At 35.6% G+C, this 17,722-nt stretch overlaps 2 protein-coding genes across 4 annotated transcripts in view; both read right to left on the bottom strand.

Annotated features, from left to right (window-relative positions):
* The window catches only part of LOC108681487 (E3 ubiquitin-protein ligase CBL-B-A), a 33,687-nt gene extending 23,446 nt beyond the window's left edge, over positions 1 to 10,241 (bottom strand). For both annotated transcript variants that reach the window (XM_047882096.1, XM_018170523.2), the window contains exons 1-5: positions 9,876 to 10,241; positions 2,503 to 2,750; positions 1,853 to 1,999; positions 1,147 to 1,278; positions 464 to 601 (exon numbers count right to left, since the gene is read on the bottom strand). In XM_047882096.1, the coding sequence (XP_047738052.1) occupies positions 464 to 601; positions 1,147 to 1,278; positions 1,853 to 1,999; positions 2,503 to 2,750; positions 9,876 to 10,181 (971 nt within the window). In that variant the 5' untranslated portion in view covers positions 10,182 to 10,241. The remainder of the gene's footprint in view (positions 1 to 463; positions 602 to 1,146; positions 1,279 to 1,852; positions 2,000 to 2,502; positions 2,751 to 9,875) is intronic.
* A 4,241-nt stretch (positions 10,242 to 14,482) lies between these two features.
* LOC108681478 lies at positions 14,483 to 17,106 on the bottom strand. Of its 2 annotated transcripts, none has more exons than XM_018170513.2 (3): positions 17,003 to 17,106; positions 16,280 to 16,434; positions 14,483 to 16,032 (listed from the first exon to the last, which is right to left on the bottom strand). In XM_018170513.2, the coding sequence occupies exons 1-3, from the start codon at positions 17,082 to 17,084 to the stop codon at positions 15,895 to 15,897; spliced, it is 375 nt and encodes a 124-aa protein (XP_018026002.1). In that variant the 5' UTR covers positions 17,085 to 17,106; the 3' UTR covers positions 14,483 to 15,894. The 2 variants fall into 2 exon arrangements, with proteins under 2 accessions (XP_018026002.1, XP_018026003.1); XM_018170514.2 differs by having other exon boundaries at positions 14,483 to 15,957.
* Between the last annotated feature and the right edge of the window lie 616 nt (positions 17,107 to 17,722).

Raw genomic sequence — 17,722 nt, 5'->3', positions numbered from 1 at the left:
TTCTATTGTGTTACGAAGCCTCATTATTAGGCCTGTCTCTTATACACATCTAGATGTGTATAAGAGACAGTAGTAACACAGTGAGTCGTTATCACTTGAAAGTTGAAATTTATTCAGATTTCAACTTGACACACACGAACTCAAACTAGACTACATATTTTCTTACAAAAAATCTCGGTCTACATCTTCGTGCTGCAGATCCTGGTGTCAGCGGCAGGATATTTGATCACTAACAATAGAGAACTTCTTATATCATTAGTCTGCTTATATCGCAAGTTCACAAAGAATTTAAAAGCAAAGAAAACGCCAAGCAAAAATCATAAAATGATTTTATTCATTTTTAGATTGTCCAACTGATGATGGAGCTGGACTCAAAAACGTTTTCAATATCGATAGTATGGTGTATTTGCTTGGCGTTTTCTTTGCTTTTAAATTCCTAGAGAAATTCTAGTTGATCACTAACAATCCTTCTCTGTTTCCGTCCAGGAGGGCCTGACACAAGGACTTGTTCTGAGGGATGGTCTGCAGGATGGAGCCGTCGTTGGTCACGTATCCTATGGCCCACTGACCGAGTCGCGTACACGACAGCCTGAACACGTAACTGGAACAACAAAAAATCTCAATTTGAAACTTGAAGAGAAATCAGGATAACATTTACAGGTTACTGCAGACATATGAGCTGCCCAACACATATTCAGTACTAAAACAATGAATTGCCCATTTAATGCGGAGACACAGAATGAGAAATGCTATATATGCACCAGTTAGAGAGCCGAAATATGAGGCAAATTTTTAATAATATTTACAAAATGCAACATAATCTTTGACAACTTAAAAAAAATACAAAATTAATGCAAACTATAAAATCTTACTAATTGACCAAATAAATTCGACAAAGACAGTAAGGACGCAATATACACCTTCAAATTTAGTCAGAAAGGATGTTTTTGAAAGTAACATTAACATTTTTTGATCTAGCATCAATTCAAAATTTCAGGCAAATATGGAGACTGAAAATCTGACACTCCATTACTCATTCAATTGATCATTTATGTCTTCAATATATGCTGAGATATTAATTGTTATTGATGAATTGATGGTAAATATCGCAAAGAAAGAGTAATAATGGAAGCAAGCCATTCTAACCTGCCGGGCTTGGAGATGTATTTCTGTAGTCTTGCTTTGACTTCATCGTAGGTGAGGAAGGCGACGTAGCCAGGGTGTGTCACTGCCAAGATCTGCCAGTTGTGCAGCAGGGTGGGCCACGGCTGAAATAATCTGCACACATTCCATGCATTACACTTCTTGAAAACGTTCTAGTTTATTTAAACCAAGCAATACAATATGCATACTAACTTATCAAAGGTGGCATAAAAATATTGGCAGGCATATACTACAGAAAAATAACATCACTAAAAAGTTAGTCTTGAAACAAATAAACCAAAAATGTAGAGAATGTACAAATTTAAAGGTCGTAATAAAAATAAAGCTTTGCTTTCATCAACAAGAATTTTAATATTTTTATTATCTTTAATGAAGAGAAAACAGACAGAAAGAAGTGGAATAAGTTCATAAATATTACAATTATAATTCACTTCATTCTTCATCAGCTATTTACTTGCATAACATCAACACTTCAATGTACATCATGTAAGTAGCAAGTGCAAAAAAATAGCCTTACCAAATGAGAGACAATAACTACGGTACCTTATATTAATAATTAAATTTGGTGAAAGACAGACATTTTGGATACTATATTGCTGGCATTTTGTGCAAATAGTTTCAACCATAATTAATTTCATGTAGGTATACATGGTGATACAAGAAAGATAGTTTCAGAAGTGGAACAAACCTTGTGAAGACGTCAAATTCAAAATTTGAGATATAGTCGTTGCAGGTGAGGTCTATTGTGGACTTGAGGGCCATAGCTTCCAGTCCAGGTCCTATGCTGTGCACTTCACTCAGGGTGTCACGGAAGAACCTCCACGGCACCACCGTCCTGTACAAGGAAGGATTCTTTCAACATACCGATAATAAAAACAACCTTCATGAGTATGGATTAAGGGAGAAAAGTCTTAAGTTATTGTGTAAATTTATCATAGATTTGTTAAAGTCTGTTTATTTGTAAGTTTGCATGTTTGCAGCTTGGTGAGACAAAGATCTATTCAAACATGTACATGCAATAACTGTCAAATCAGGATATTATCAGGTTCAAATTTTCATTCATAGTGACAGACTTAGAAGTCATTGCAAAATAGGGAGCAGAGGTTTGGATACAAAATTAAGATTTGATTATTGAATACCTACATGTTTGCAAAATTATTTTACAATAAACAAAACTTGTTCAGGTCCATTTAAAGGTGGCTGTGTTAAATAATCAATAAATTGAAAATAATTAAGAGGAAGAAAAATTTGTACATGACATTAAACACCGTAAATGCATTATCATTTCCTGATAAATGTACAATGGATGTTCAAAAGTCTATCACAAACTTTATTCACCTGTCACCAAAATTTCTTTTCCAGAACTCAGCTGCATCTCCCTTTGTTATCCTGAATTGGTCCCCTGCAAAAGCTCCTTGAGGTCCTGGGAAGATGGCCTTCAGTTCTGACAGCATGTGTGAGAAGACTAGTGAGAGCTTTGTTAAATTCCTCCTGTAGTGCGATGACTCATCGAACATCAGCTCCTTGCCTTCCTTGAAGAGCTTCAAGGCTTGTTTGCACTTTCTCATCATGTTCTCAATAAAAACCTGCACACAAGAGATTCCTTACTATTATTATGCAACCCAAGAGTTTTACTATCAAGTCTAATGCTTGGCATGAAATAATCAAGGAACATCAAAACTAAGGTTATTCCAAGTAGCTATGTTAATAGGCAATTTGAAAAAAATTCAACATTATTAAAGAAATTTGGTTTAAATATCCTTGAATAAACAGAATGAATAGATAAGGGAACACAAAACTTGTCTCTACTGCTCCTGCCTTGGACATTTGGCACCCTATCATACAGTTGGCGGTTGAATCAACCAACTTTTTCAAAAATTATTTTCATTTTGGCCATTCAGGGCATTAAACACTTCATCAGTCCCGATTGGAATGGTTCAATAAGAACAGTTAGCTTGTCCAAGAAAAATTATGAAAGAAGTTTGTTCATGACCTTAACCAATATAGGTACCTACCTAAATACTCTTTGCAATTGATAGCTAAGCTTGCATGGGGGGGAGGCACTTTAAGCATAACAACCAACATAGCCAATGACCAATGATTGGCACAGGCCTAAGAGCATTCACTATGATTGATATGGCTGATGCATGATGATCAGCACAGACATACATTAAAATTGTAGCAGATGGCAGAATCAAAGTGATGGCAATGTTGATAGATTGATCCATAGTTTATGATTACTCATGGATTACAATATAAGGTCATGGTGTCTGATGGAGAGCTTGATGACACCAATATCTTGAGCCCCCAATTGCAAATTTCACTTCCCTGACAAACATAGTGAATTTTTATACCTGCATCAAATTTTCAACATATACCGTCAAACAGGATAATAAAAGGACGGGCTGGGTAAATCAGGACATGAGCCTCACTTTTTGTATACTGTAAATGTTGTAACAACTAAACTAATTGAAATATTGCAAAACTAAAAATAAACTTCAACATTTTTTCTATCTACTATGTACCTATAGAGTTAGTTAAGAAATCATACTCTAACTCTAAAAACTCTAAACTAACTCTAAACTAACTAACTCTAAACTCTAAAAAATTGCTGAAATAAATGTGAAGTGTATGATTTTGGAAAAGTACCTTTACTAAGGTCTGAAGCAAAAATATATTTGCTGTATTAAAAAAATTTTACTTGCATAAAAGTTGCACACAGGTTTTGGCTTGAAAATGCGATTGACAGAATTTGCCTATCTCATTCCAAAAAAAAAGGCAGCCATTTCCACACGATGGGGTAATAAGGGACACCCCCCGGAATAATAAGGGACACCCATAAAAACACATTTACAGTTTAAACTTTAACCTCTGTTAGCAAAGGCTCCAGTTAACAAAAAATCAATCAACAATAAAGAATTTTGATTACATTTGCCTCGCACAGCAAAAAAATTTCACTTATCAAAAATTTATGCATCATTGGTCATCACAAAATTGTGCACAGAATGTCATATATAGAATTGTGCACTGGGCATCATAGAATGAAAAGTAATTAACCTACACGATGATTTATTGCTCCAAAACATATGATGGTTGTTTCTAAAAATTCTTTTCTGTTTCAGGTATATTTTTACTATCTTTTTTTTATAGCGAATTCACGTAACCCAATTAAAATGGTGTGAAATTACAAGCCATCCTGTAAGCTTACAGATACAGAAGAAATGCTATACAGCTGCTGGTATGAAGCTTGCAGTGGACAAGGTCGTAGTAAATGCTCAATGGCATGTTTATGGATACTACTACTGTAATATCACATCAATAATACGGTAATGAATGAATATGGCAATATTATATCAATAAAGGGTAACAAGTAAAAAACACAGAAAATGTCATTTATTCTACATCTAAATCATCTACAAAACTACAGTGAAAGAGGAGGACTTCAGAGTACTATTAGTAATGGATGAGTACACTCTGCATGCTTCAAACATTTTAAAATTTAGTTTTATTTCAAGTGTCCCAGATTATCCCATTCCCAGGGGTAATTTGGGACAGTTTTATTTTGCGTCTGGCACCTTACGAATAGCATATGTAATTTTTTTAAGATGCCATTCGATAGCCCTCGCAAAGAGTTATAAAATGAGCCTAAACTTGTTTATGCAAGGTTTCATGGTAAGAAGTTATTAACAAAAAACGCTCAAAACTGTCCCTTATTACCCCGTTTGAGGGTACATAAATATTTGGGACAAATATCTCTATCTTGCCTTGGAATTAGTTAATTCTCCTGAAATTTACTTTATAGTTTCCACAGAAATAAAATAGCTACAGCATGGAGAGCCCATACAACACAGCATGCTGCTCAGCAACCTTTGATATGTGCTAAGCTAACAGAGCAATTATTGATTTTTTTTATCAAGAATCAGGTATTTTTTGTCATCAAAAAATTTTATCATCAATTTTACAGATTTTATTTTCCAGATTGCACTGCAGAGTTCAATTTGAATTTGTATATTGTTTTATGCATATTACAATTAATGGCCCAAGCCAACTGCAGAGTTCATTAACAGCCATGCTGGTTAACCTAATGTCACATTTCTTGCACTTTCTCCATCTATGCTTTACATTCTGCTGGAGAGTGGAGACCTACTATGTGTCATTGACTGTAAAAATTTTTTCAACAAATATCCACCATCAATGCAGATAACTTCACCACAGCTTATTGGCTGCCAGTATTCAATATTGGCATCAGTGGCATTTAATGTGTAAATATCTACTATTTCAACTACAACTAGAGCTTTTTCTCAATTTTTAGAACTGCAAGATCATGGCCAGATGAAATACCTCATATATTTAATAAGAAAAGTATATGGTTGGGCCACAAAATTCCAGTGTTGAATATTCATAACTTTGAGGCCATGAAATTTCTGTAATAAGTACCATCAGACAGGGTAATAAGGGACAGGTGGGGTAAATTGGGACAATCCTCTGCCACAGCATATAAATGTTATAGCAGCAAAAGTAATTAAAATATTGCAAAACTAAAAATAATGGTGTAAAGTTCTAAATTTTTCCTATCTATGAAGCATAAAGGAAGTTAAGATATCATACATTTGCTAACTCTAAAAAATCCCTCCAAAAATGTTGTATTTAGAAAAGATACTTCTGCTAATGTCTGTAGTAAAAAAATATTTGCCGTGTAAAAAAAAATTAAAACAATACATGTCAGATCTGCCACTTTAAAAAGTGGCAAACAGGTGTTGGCTTTAAAACTTCATTGGTGAAATTTTTGTACCTCAGTCCAAAACAAAATGGCAGCCATTTCCACAAGATTGAGCCCTAAAATGCATTTATAGTAGAACCTTGGTTAGCAAAGGCTACAGTTAACAAAAAAATTTATTAACAACAAAGAATTTTGATTACATTTACCTTGCTCAGTAGAAAAATTTTACTTAACGATAAATTAATGCATCATCAGTCATCACACAATTGTTTACAGAATGTCAGATAGAATTGTGCACCGAGCAACATAGAATGAAAAGTACCGTCAAACAAGGTAATAAGGACGGTTTTGAGCGTTTTTTTGTTAACAACTTCTTACCATTGAACATTTCATAAACAAGTTTAGGCTCATTTTAAAGCTCTTTGCAAGGGCTATCAAATGGCTTTTCCAAAAAAATTCCATATGCTATTCGTAAGGTGCCAGATGCAGAAGAAAAGTGCCCTGAATTACCCCTGGGCATGGGGGCAATCCAAGACACTCAAAATAAAACTTAATTTTAAAATGTTTGAAGCATGTCGAGTGTACTCATTTAACCTACTAATGGTGTAGTTCAGTCATTATTGTGTGAAATGGCTGGGAATAATGCTTGATTGAATAACAACAAACACTCTGTAAATCACGAGTTTATCAATCAGTACGATATTTCTAAGTGACTAGCAGGATCATACAATTCATGATCACTCTAGACTATTTATAGAATTAGACGTCATACTGCAGTTTTAGAATTAAATTTCATCAAAGTATATTCAATCATTCGAACCTGGATTAAATACGTATGTCGGACAATTCAGGTTTTTTTATATAAATTTTACTAGGTACTTACATAAAATATCATTTTTTCCTTGATGAAAATGACACAACTGTGCGAGGCAACATTGGCAATGCGAGGCACAACTGTGCCTCGCTCCTCGCACAACTGGCAATGCACAACTGTGCGAGGCAATGTGTTGCTGTGCGAGGCAACATTGGATGAAGTAAATTTTACTTGTCCCATGCAAGTCAGTGATCGTAAAGTGGGCTACAGGTGTAATCCCGGTGCAGTGAATTCATCTAGTTTGGCACTCTCTATTCATTCAGTTTGTGACCTATATTGATAAAGGTAAATAAGCCTATAGCGCTAATGCCCGTAGCGCCGTGGCAAGGATTTTTTCATTTATACCACCGCTTATTTTCAATTAAAACGGTAACATGGGATATTTCAACCACTTCATTAAACGCCATTTCCTCAATTCGTGACAAATAATTTTGCAATTAAATAAGCAAATTCTAATAAACATTGTGCTGTGACAAGGATTTTTTTTACATTTTCACAACCTCCCGTTTTCAACTAAATTGTAAAACAGGTGGAACCAATCCTAACCTTACCTGAATGCAAACCAAAACCTGAAGTAATGTGTTAAAAATGTCCCAATTGTTCATTTAATTTCATAATTATTGGTCAAGAATTGAGGGAATTTGGTGCACATAAATGGTTGAATTCACCCGTTTTATTATTAATTGAAAACCTGAGAAGGCACAAGTGCAAAAAAATTTTTGCACCTGCACAATGAGCTGTGAAATGCGAGTACTTAATTTAATAAATATTTGATACAAATTAAAGAAATGGTGCATGCCAAAGTGGTTGAATTAACTTGTTTCATCATTTTAATGAAAAACAGAAGGAGGTAAATATGCAAAAAAATCTTCACTACAGCCCCGTGGGCCTTGAAATATGTGGATTTAATTTCATATTCATTTGTTACAAATTTGATGTACAGGGTGTTCCGAAGTAGTTACGCCAGTGTGGCCCACGCTAACGCAGTAATGCTCAAGCACATTTGTTGACTTTAATAAGTTCTAAAATTAATAGAAACATTAGTGAAACACTTTAATTCATTATCAATCACCCATAAAAGTGCTCCAAATGGGCGGAATTTGTTATCATTTTCTTAACAGTGTGCAAAGGAATGCAAAAGATAAAAAAATAAATATAAGGCTACACATTTGCTTGCATAGCAATACAATATCGGAAGTGTGTACATGCAGCATGCGATGATTTATTAAAGCAGCAGTAATACTAAGCAATATCCATGTATACGGTACTATACTTTTGTGCCCCATTGATTCAATCTAGACATATCTCCGGTATACATCATGGATGAAATGATTCATTATTAAACGCAAAAAAACTTAATGCGGCATTTAGTGACATCCACCTAAGTGAATTTCATGCCAAAAATAGATGCCTTGAGTGCTGTAGTTTGCATGTAAAGACTCTAATAAAATGATTGAAATTATAATACATTTATTGTCAATGCCACAGCCACATCAGTCACCATTAAGCAGCTACAGCACCTAGCTTGCCGCTCAACAATATATATAGTCAAATGGGGTAAGACAGGATCGCTGCCTTCATGGGGTAAGAAAGGACCAGCCCATGGCGTACATTCTAATTGCACTGAATTCAATTTGACAAAGGAATATGTTAGAACAATCATTGCCTGTCATTTTGGTGTTTGTGGCAACCCTCTTCTGCAAATACTGAATTTCTGACTAATTTTTAAAGAAAACCTATGTAAAGAAGGGAAAATAGAAATGTCTCTTTTAATTAGTGAGCTGCAGAATCATTTGCAAGAGTGGTTGGGGGAAAAATTATTGTATGAAACATGAAAAATAATTATGATCACAACTCTGTGAGAGGGCATGAGCTATGTTTGATGAAATGCACCAAAAATGCAGTAAGCAAGAAAACACATGACATCTGCCACTTAAGTTATTATACATTGGTTTTATTACCAATTTGATAAATTTTTCAGACAGTGACACTAATGGAATATACATGAAGCATTTAGCAGTGCTCTACAATGAACCAAAGCAACACTTGATGCCTCTGTACCAAAAACATTCAATTTATTGGAACCTAATACCTACACACTAAAGGCAACAAGTTTATATACCAATTTGTCATTCATAGTACATTTATACTATACCATGAATAACAATACCTTAATATAAATTAAAGACTGCCACTCAATATATTTAAATATGAAAAAATAAAAAAAATTGAAAAAATAAAAAAATCAAATTTTTTTTATAAAAAATCAAGTGATTTAATCACATGATTTAATCATTTTGATTTAATCATTGCCAACCCTGCTCATTACTCTTATACTTGGCAAGCCAAAGGGCTGTATTGACACATTGTGATCATGTCATATTTGCTTTTCAAGCAATACCGTACGACGGTCGAGTGGGTCAACGAACATGAACATTGCTCCTGGTCCAGTAGCTACTGTTCGATTGAGCGTCTGGCTTCAGTATTTTCTTGCCTTTGAACTTTGCGCAGATTTCACTTTTCTGATTGCGCTGCAGAATTTGACTTGAATTCATTATCAATTTTGTGCATCCTGCAGAATTAGTGCCAATTTTTTGCAGCCAGCAAATTCATTAACAGGTGTACTAATCCATCTGAAGGTGTGTTTTTTCCACTTAGGCCTGAAGGGATGAGTATGACTTGTTCTTACCTAAATTGTCAAGCATGGCCTTTAAATTTTTCAGACTTAAATTTTTACAACAAAACACTGTCCTACATGGATGGAGAGTAATGTATAAACCACCATTTTTAGAATTCCCTCCTGCTCCTGGTAGATATATTCCAGGCCAGCTGCAAAGTAGTGACTTATGCATCATAAATGGAAATTCTTTTATTCCATTGCAGACTTGCAGTTTGCACAAATGGCAATGCAACCTTTTTACTTAATAGCTACTCTCATTTTGGTCTTAATGATTTTACAAAGAAAAATTTTACTCTATAAATGAAGAATCTTTATTCACAATCATATTTTACTTGTGAAATTTTACAAAATTATTCAAGGAATTCTGCATCCATAGAAAAATAAATCAACACCTGGAAAGCAATTGCACGGTTTATAAAATGTCAAGTATCACTCACCTTAAAATATTCATTGCTATTAAGTGATGCTAAGTAGTTTTCATATTTGTTATAAATTAATCTAAGATGTTGATAAGTGTCAGGTAAAATATCTAAGATGAATGGTGGTGAATTTTTCAAGTTCATCTTGGGTTGTTGACACTGCTTCACAACGCGATCCATCAACTTCCACGTTTTTTCTAGAGTTCTTTTATCAATAACTAACTTTGGAGGAGCCATTGCATCCGTGAATGCTCCTTGTAAGCGTGAAAGTATTGATGAAATATTTTTTGGATGACCATTTCTGAGCCTCGTACTTGAAGCCATCTTGATAGTAGTGAAGAAACTAGAAAACTGAAAATCCAAGATGACTATGTACCAACTAACGTAAACAATCTCCTTATCAATGAATTCGCTATCATGAAAAGCCGAATGCCATTCATTCTGGCAACTGAACATATTTGTTCATTTACATTATATGGCCACTTTATGATCATATTATAAACTTAAAGTCTCTTATTCTTATAATGGAAAGTTTTCAGTACATTAACAGGAAGATTTTATACACAGATGTGTACTTCGGCTTTGAGTATTATAGTTTAAATACAAAAAAAAAAAGATATAAGATAATATCAGCAACGTTGGCACTTGAAGTTCTCTTAGAGAAATGCTATTAGTTATTATATGTGCCTCTATTTCTATGAACTGCATTTCCGCTCATTCTAACTCTATATCAGATATCTGCATATGTATTTTGATATATATATATATTTGTCACGCGAAGTAACATACTGTAATTTAATCCCAAAAATTCACTGTCACTTTATACTAACAGAGTTTTCGGTAATTTTAGATATAAAATTCAATTGAGTTATAATTGAACCCTTTCTACTACTAGTCATCTACTCGCAAAGATTTCGCTTACACTTATTTCACCTAATTTTCTGATCGTACTGTTTTGGGAATATCATTCCGTACATAATTAAAAAAAAATAAATAAAATAGATATGTAAGGCAAACTGTTATGTTTATTTCATCGTAGATAAATGCCTCCCCTCTGCTCATGTTGTTTACAGTGCTATGATATTCTAGGCCACTGTTTCTAGGGTGAAACGGAAATCACTTTCTTTGACGGATGATGCGTATAAATTGATATAATTCCTGCTTTATCTTAACAGATTAATCATAAAATATGCGAGATGTTGTTTTTCTTTGAGCCGACAGTCACACACACTCGAGAAGGGGTTCATTGGTGTATAAGGAGAATTACGGGAAGAGGAAGTTTTGGGCCAAAGCAGTCTCCCCTCCCTAAACGTGTGTGATAACGAAAAACACCAGTGGCCCTAGCGGATCGAAGCCCGCGCTGAGCGTTTTTATTTTTTTTTAATTTATGGAAGCCTCTGAAGGCTTTTTCAATGAGGCCCCACGGCAGGACAGTTTAAGGAATTTGCCTAAATTTTGCTTTCCAGCTATGAATTATGGTGCCCTGAAGAGTTGCCAAATGTGTCCTTACGACGGAATGGTCCTCGAACAAGGCCGCTAAGGTGGAGACCATGCCAGGGAGGAGAGTCCCGCGTCACGGTAAAGAGTCCTACTACATGGCTGGAAACTGGTGACACTAATCACTCACCTGGAACTTGGAAGTACCAATCAGACATAGGGGCACTAATCACCATTAAGAAGGCAGTAGTGCGCTACATTTTCAGTAGCGGTAGGGGCGCTACATTTAAGCAATTGTAGCGGTAGCGGTAGCGCCCGCCACATATTTAAGTAGCGATACGAGGTTTTGCCGCTACAGCGCTACCACTACATTTATAGATAAAGCCTTTAGATTTTACTTAGTAGTATTAAATATAATTTAAAAACCAGCATGATCCATACATAATATAAATTACAGAATAAAACTGAACAAAAGATTCCGGTGTAATGTTGTCAACCTCAGCCTGTTACTAGTGTCAACATGTTAGTTGTTAGTCCAGAGGTGGGAAGTAGCGAGCTACATGTAGCGGTAGCGGCGCTACATTTAAGCAATTGTAGCAATGATAATTTGCTAACGTTTCCTTAGGTCAACACGGTTCTACATCTTGGTTAAGGAGATGTCACGACCAGAAAATGTCCAGAAAACTTAGTCGTGGTGTTGAATCATCTCAGCGGTTTGCAGTGGGAGGCCGGAAGTGTTTATAGGTGTTCAGGAGTTCATCTCTAGCTAGTATCCCAGCCGGCTCAACGTCTCGGAGACGGACAGTGCTGTCGCATCCAAGGGTACTTCCAAATTCCGAGAGAGATGATGTGGCAGCCTGCCGCAACAAGCTGCAGTCACGGTAGCTCAGCACAGTAGGTACACCTCTTACTTAAAACATAACATAGTGATGTCAGCACTAAAGAGTAGGCATGTTGTGGCCTGTCGCCGAATCTTTACCTTTACGTGACATGTTCATAGAAGATCTATAATCTTGTCATTTGATCGGATATTTTCAAGACTGACGATAGTTTGAAATAGCTACTAGACTTCCACCGGGTTCGATATGGTGCTAGGCATTTCACCGCCCCCGTGACTGCTGTCCTGTCACCATCCCCGTGACTGCTGTCCTGTCACCACCCCGTGACTGCTGTCCTGTCACCACCCCCGTGACTACTGTCCTATCACCACCCCCGTGACTGCTGTCCTGTCACCGCCCTCGTGACCGCTGTCCTGTCACCACCCCCGTGACTGCGACCTAGAGATCCTGTCTCGCCTCCTACACTCTGAGGACGACGCTCAGGTGCTAGAACGCACCCCACAGACCGGCCACGTGAGCTGGTTTTAATTTTGTTGACCATCATGCGCCATATATACTCAATCCATTATATCACGCCACTCATTTAATTTCTGCTTGTCAATCGATTAGTAAAGAGGACCTTTCTGTGAGAGATTTAAAACAAATTCTTCTCAGTACACTTTAGACCGTCAAAACTGTTTATTTTAATCCCCCCAATTATACATCCCACTGTGATAGAGTAAAAGACTTTATGCATATAGCGGCTAGCGCACACCTTGCTATCTCTGGTCGATCTCCTGCAACATTTTGTCAAGGAACATGTGACCAGGATCTATCCCTACAGACCCGACAGTAACCCGAAGATGAGCACCGCTAATTAGGTCTAAATTGTTAAATTTGCGTTATATCTTTAGAGATTCAGAGTGAAGTTTCGCAAAATCCATCAAATGTACGAAGTTAATCGTTAAAGAGACGTATATATTTTCATTGCTTCACCGCGTGCGCTTCGTTTAGTTAGGTTGTATACATTGTTGATCACACGAAACACTTCATCGCAGCGAAATGTGATTCTCATTACGAAAAATTAAATACTGAAAGATAATTTGCAATTGAAGTAACCGAAGCAAAATAAATCACATTTAGCAAGCTATTTGAACCCACGTAGTATCAGCTAATATTCCGCATCGCTACTAAACAGAACACGTAATTCATACTTTGGAGCACAAATTTTCACGTACGCAAATGTGTACTTTTATTGAATTTAATTTGAATGAAATTTAAGTGTACGAAAATTTACGCAACGATACGTTCCGAAGATTCATGTGTCGCACGTTCTGAAGACTCGCGCATCGACCGTCAAACAATTTGTGAGAACGGCAGTTCAAATGCTAAATTACAGTGTCATATAAAAATTGTGGCCTAACATGTGGATGTTGCTGTTATCTTGATAATAAATGAAAACCTTACTTGTATATTACTTGTATATTCATCCTGTTAACATCTTGTCAGCGGATTCTGAGTCGTTCTATAAAAAATATACACGCTGAACCAGTATAATCACTTATTACTTAAAATTTTGAGGTTATATGTCAGCATTATTATGTCACGGAACTTCTTAGGCTCACGCTTTACATTAATCTCATTAGTGAAAGTTATATTCGTTAATTCTACCATATGTTTTCATCGTCTTTATTTTTGTCATTTTTCCTTGTGAATCGAAAATTCTGTCCACAAATGTGTGGATTTTTCATGAATAATTTTGTTTACATGTTATTTAATTCTGCATTATTTAAAAAAATTTTTACGTAATTTCATCTGAAATAATTAAATTTGGTTTCATTTTATTATCAGGATGTGAAACTAAGAACATATTTACTTGTTTAGCGCACATACAACATCATTTAATGACGCTCAGAGTTGACACTTTGCAACGTTTGCAACGAAACTGATTCGTCGTAAGGCCTCGAGCTGAATTTAATTCGTGTAAAGAGCACAAATGAATTTTGAATCAATTCAACGATGTTTCATGTGCAAAAAAAATGTTACCAGAATTGATTACTGAGAAGCGACAGATCGTCGCCACGGTGAGTATAAATCGCAGATTGAAGCAAATCATGATATTCGACCGGTGCCTGCCGCGATTTGTCGTGTTTCTCATTTTGTTTAGATCGTCTGAGGATGGACAAAGTCATGCTTCTTGCAAGTTCGTAGAGCAAATGTTTTTTTAGTCGAAAATACAAACTAACTATCTGACCAAAAAAATCGAATTATACTCAAATATTATTTAAGGAAAACACAGTCGAACATAACGCAATTCTTGAAAATTCAAAAGAGGGTCACGCAAATCCCGGTTATTTTTAAATGCTTTTATTCGACTAGTAGAGTGAGACGATATAGTGAAGTATATTTGTGAGTCATCACAAGGTGGAGCTGCCATTGTGTTGTGAATGAGCCACGACTGTTTTCTAATCAGTTGAAACATCTTATCATGATATCAACGATAAGATACGTATAAATTCTTAAATTTACGACAAGGAACGCTTTGTGTAGTAAATGAAAAACACCTTGGATATATGTCACCTACATTTGTCCCTATGCAAAGAAAAAATACAATGCTGAATATTCTTCGTCGGTGCAGAATTTAAGATTTTAAAACGATAAGCCGATTACAGACTTTGAACAAGTGAATGATAACAACTCATGGCCATCTAAGCCGACATCTAGGAAAACGAGTCCTCAATAAATGAAATTGTCAGTATCTCCCATAAGAAACCATAATAAATAGTATTACCTATAATACTATTTGATTTTTATTCGCACAAATTTTCACACTCACTTAATTCATTGCGGTTACTTTTTTTTATATGTCCCTAACAAGAATGTCTAAATATCGAATAGCTCTTACGAAAACTGCTTAGAATTCTCCTGTATCATTTCACTTATTATCAGTTTAGTTCAAACGTTGCCAAGTGGTGAAGATATCAGAAAACTAATAATAGTGACGAAAAACTTAGATAATTTGAGGAAATTAAGAATGGTGGAGAAATATTAGAAAAACTAAGAATGATCGGGGGAAAAAATTATTTAAAAAAAAGTATGACTGGTGCAAAAAAATACTTAGAGATAGACAATTTCAGAAAACTGAACTGAAAAATAAATTAAGATAATTTCAGAAAACCAAGAATGGTGGATAACAAAACTAAGATGATTTCATAAACTATGATTGAGACAACTTAGAAACTAAGAAAACAGTTTCAGACTGACTTTCTGACTATGGCCCTATATTTCACTTATTATCAGCTGAGTTCAAACGTTCCCAAGAGGTGAAGCTTTCAGAAATAAATATTATGAAGCACTGTCAGTCTTTTAAATAAAACTCCTGCGCATGATTGAACTTGGATGTTCCACTCATCGTTATTGCGCCGTTCAGAACTTTCTCATTATTGTACTCATTTAGTTATTCAATAACGTAGATGATATAAATGACATTTCGAGAAATTAATAAGTTTGTTTTTATTTAGTTTTCATGCATAAATGTATAAGACTGAGAGTGAAATAAATTTTAAAATGAAAATTGAATAAAATATTGGCGCAACGACCAAGTTCGTTAACAAAGGATGCCATTAAATTTCCCAAATATGAAACCAAATCGCCAAGTGTTGCAGACTTCGGAAACTAATAATTGTACAATTTTTGTCTCAATGTTAATGTCTACGTCTGTATCAAATATAGATCTGTGCAACCGTAGCCGCATGAATTGGTTCAGTTCGAGAAGAAAAGAGTTACTGGTCCGTGTAGTAATCCGCAGGTCCGGAGGGGCGTTTATCGGTCAGCATTGCGATGTCCTTGGCGGGAGAAGGGAGGGACGAAATGAGGTTCAGGAGAATTGATTCCAGTGCCACCATGCGGCTTTCTAAATTCTGAAATTAATAATTTTTTAAAATTGATTTACTGTATATATTGATAGATTGTCAATTCACTAATCTAGTGTTTCGGATATGAATATTTTACGTATTTACAAAAAGTTATTCCTGCCATCCAGAGGTAAAATCGATCTTGTTTCGTGACATTCGGATAGTGCAAAGCAACAAGACTTGACACTTCACAAGAAAAAACGCACTATTTTTCGCAACACCGTCTGTCGTAATGATTATTCGATGTCTTTACCTTGTAAGACTGTGATCGTGACTGCTGAAGGAGACGTTGCTGGTCAGTCGGCCACCTGCCGTTGCCGCGTAGTGATCGCGCTGCTGTTACTAAAGCGTCTTCCCCTCCGCCATTTTTTGTCGGGTCATCACCGCTGCGCTTGCCATTAGTCCAACCTAACCAAGAAGGCAAGAAACATTATTTTAGTAGTGAAATTTGTTCAATCGGATACTTATTAAAAGAAGTAATTATTGGCCGTCAATGACGCGTGAGAGGCGTGACTCGCACTTCAGTAACTAGCAGTACAAATTCCATATTTTTTTACAAGGATATATTCTATTGCGTCTAATCGGTAAAGATTAATTGTAATGCTTTTCTTTAACGTCATTAATATTTAGTATTGAATTCCGCAGGGTAATTACTTCGTTTTCCATGGAACCCAGCAACATGAAATAATTGGCGAATTATATGTCAATTCAAGTATATAATATAAATAGCAGTACCAGTAAGCAATAGTATAAGTTATTCTGCTGGTTATTCCCTTGACAGGAATTTGCAACAGCTTCACCAAACCTGTTCGCAATATATATCGAAAATTCAATAGATCGAAGTAAATAAAATGCCATATTTCGAAGGAATATCTTCCATTTTTAATTTTATTCTTTTAACTCTAAGGAGTGTCGTCATATGGTTTTTCACAAAGCAAGACAGGCCACGACTAACGAATAACGATATAATTTTCACCTCTGCTGTACTGGAAAGTCTGAGCCTCTGCCAGCTGTACGATGACCACGACCAGCAGCGTCGCTGCAAACAAGGTCCTCATCTTCCAGATTGAAATTGCCGGCATCTTGCTGCGATCGAAAAAAGTACAAAATATTTTGCGTCTTAGCGACGACAAAGATCTTAGATAAGATATTATTCTATTACCAACCCCAACTATTTCTTGATTAGGTGGCACTGTGGGTAGGTACCATGACTGACGAGCAGAGAGTTGTGGGTTCGATCCCAGCTACCTGCCGGTGCTGTGCAGAAGGCCGGGCGCTCCAGCACAGCAAAATTTGAGCATTGAGTTGCGTGTTCAATGCATAGATTTTTCTAACATACAAAGTATTTATATACACACATCTATATATGTTTGAAGACTAATATGTTTCTTCCACGACTAAAATTGTTGTAATTAGATCGTATAAAAAAAGACTTGGATTTTGTAAATTATTTGCTGCACAATGATACCTTGCACCATTTAATTGAATTTTATTTCGACTGCTCTTGCGCCAAGACTTAATTTTTAACTAGCCAATTTTTACATAATTAATTTTATAAATTTGCAATTTTATTTTAACCACCGGATTTATATATTTTTATATAAGCAAAAAGTCATCGATCTTTAGTGCAATCTGACGAATTTTTTTTACTTCATAATATGAAATATATGCAGTGATGCGAGACTTTTTATTATAC

Source organism: Hyalella azteca, unplaced genomic scaffold (assembly GCF_000764305.2).
Source record: "Hyalella azteca isolate HAZT.00-mixed unplaced genomic scaffold, Hazt_2.0.2 contig9625, whole genome shotgun sequence".
Classification (NCBI taxonomy): Eukaryota; Metazoa; Arthropoda; class Malacostraca; order Amphipoda; family Hyalellidae; genus Hyalella; species Hyalella azteca.
This window is presented reverse-complemented; position numbering and strand designations above follow the sequence as displayed.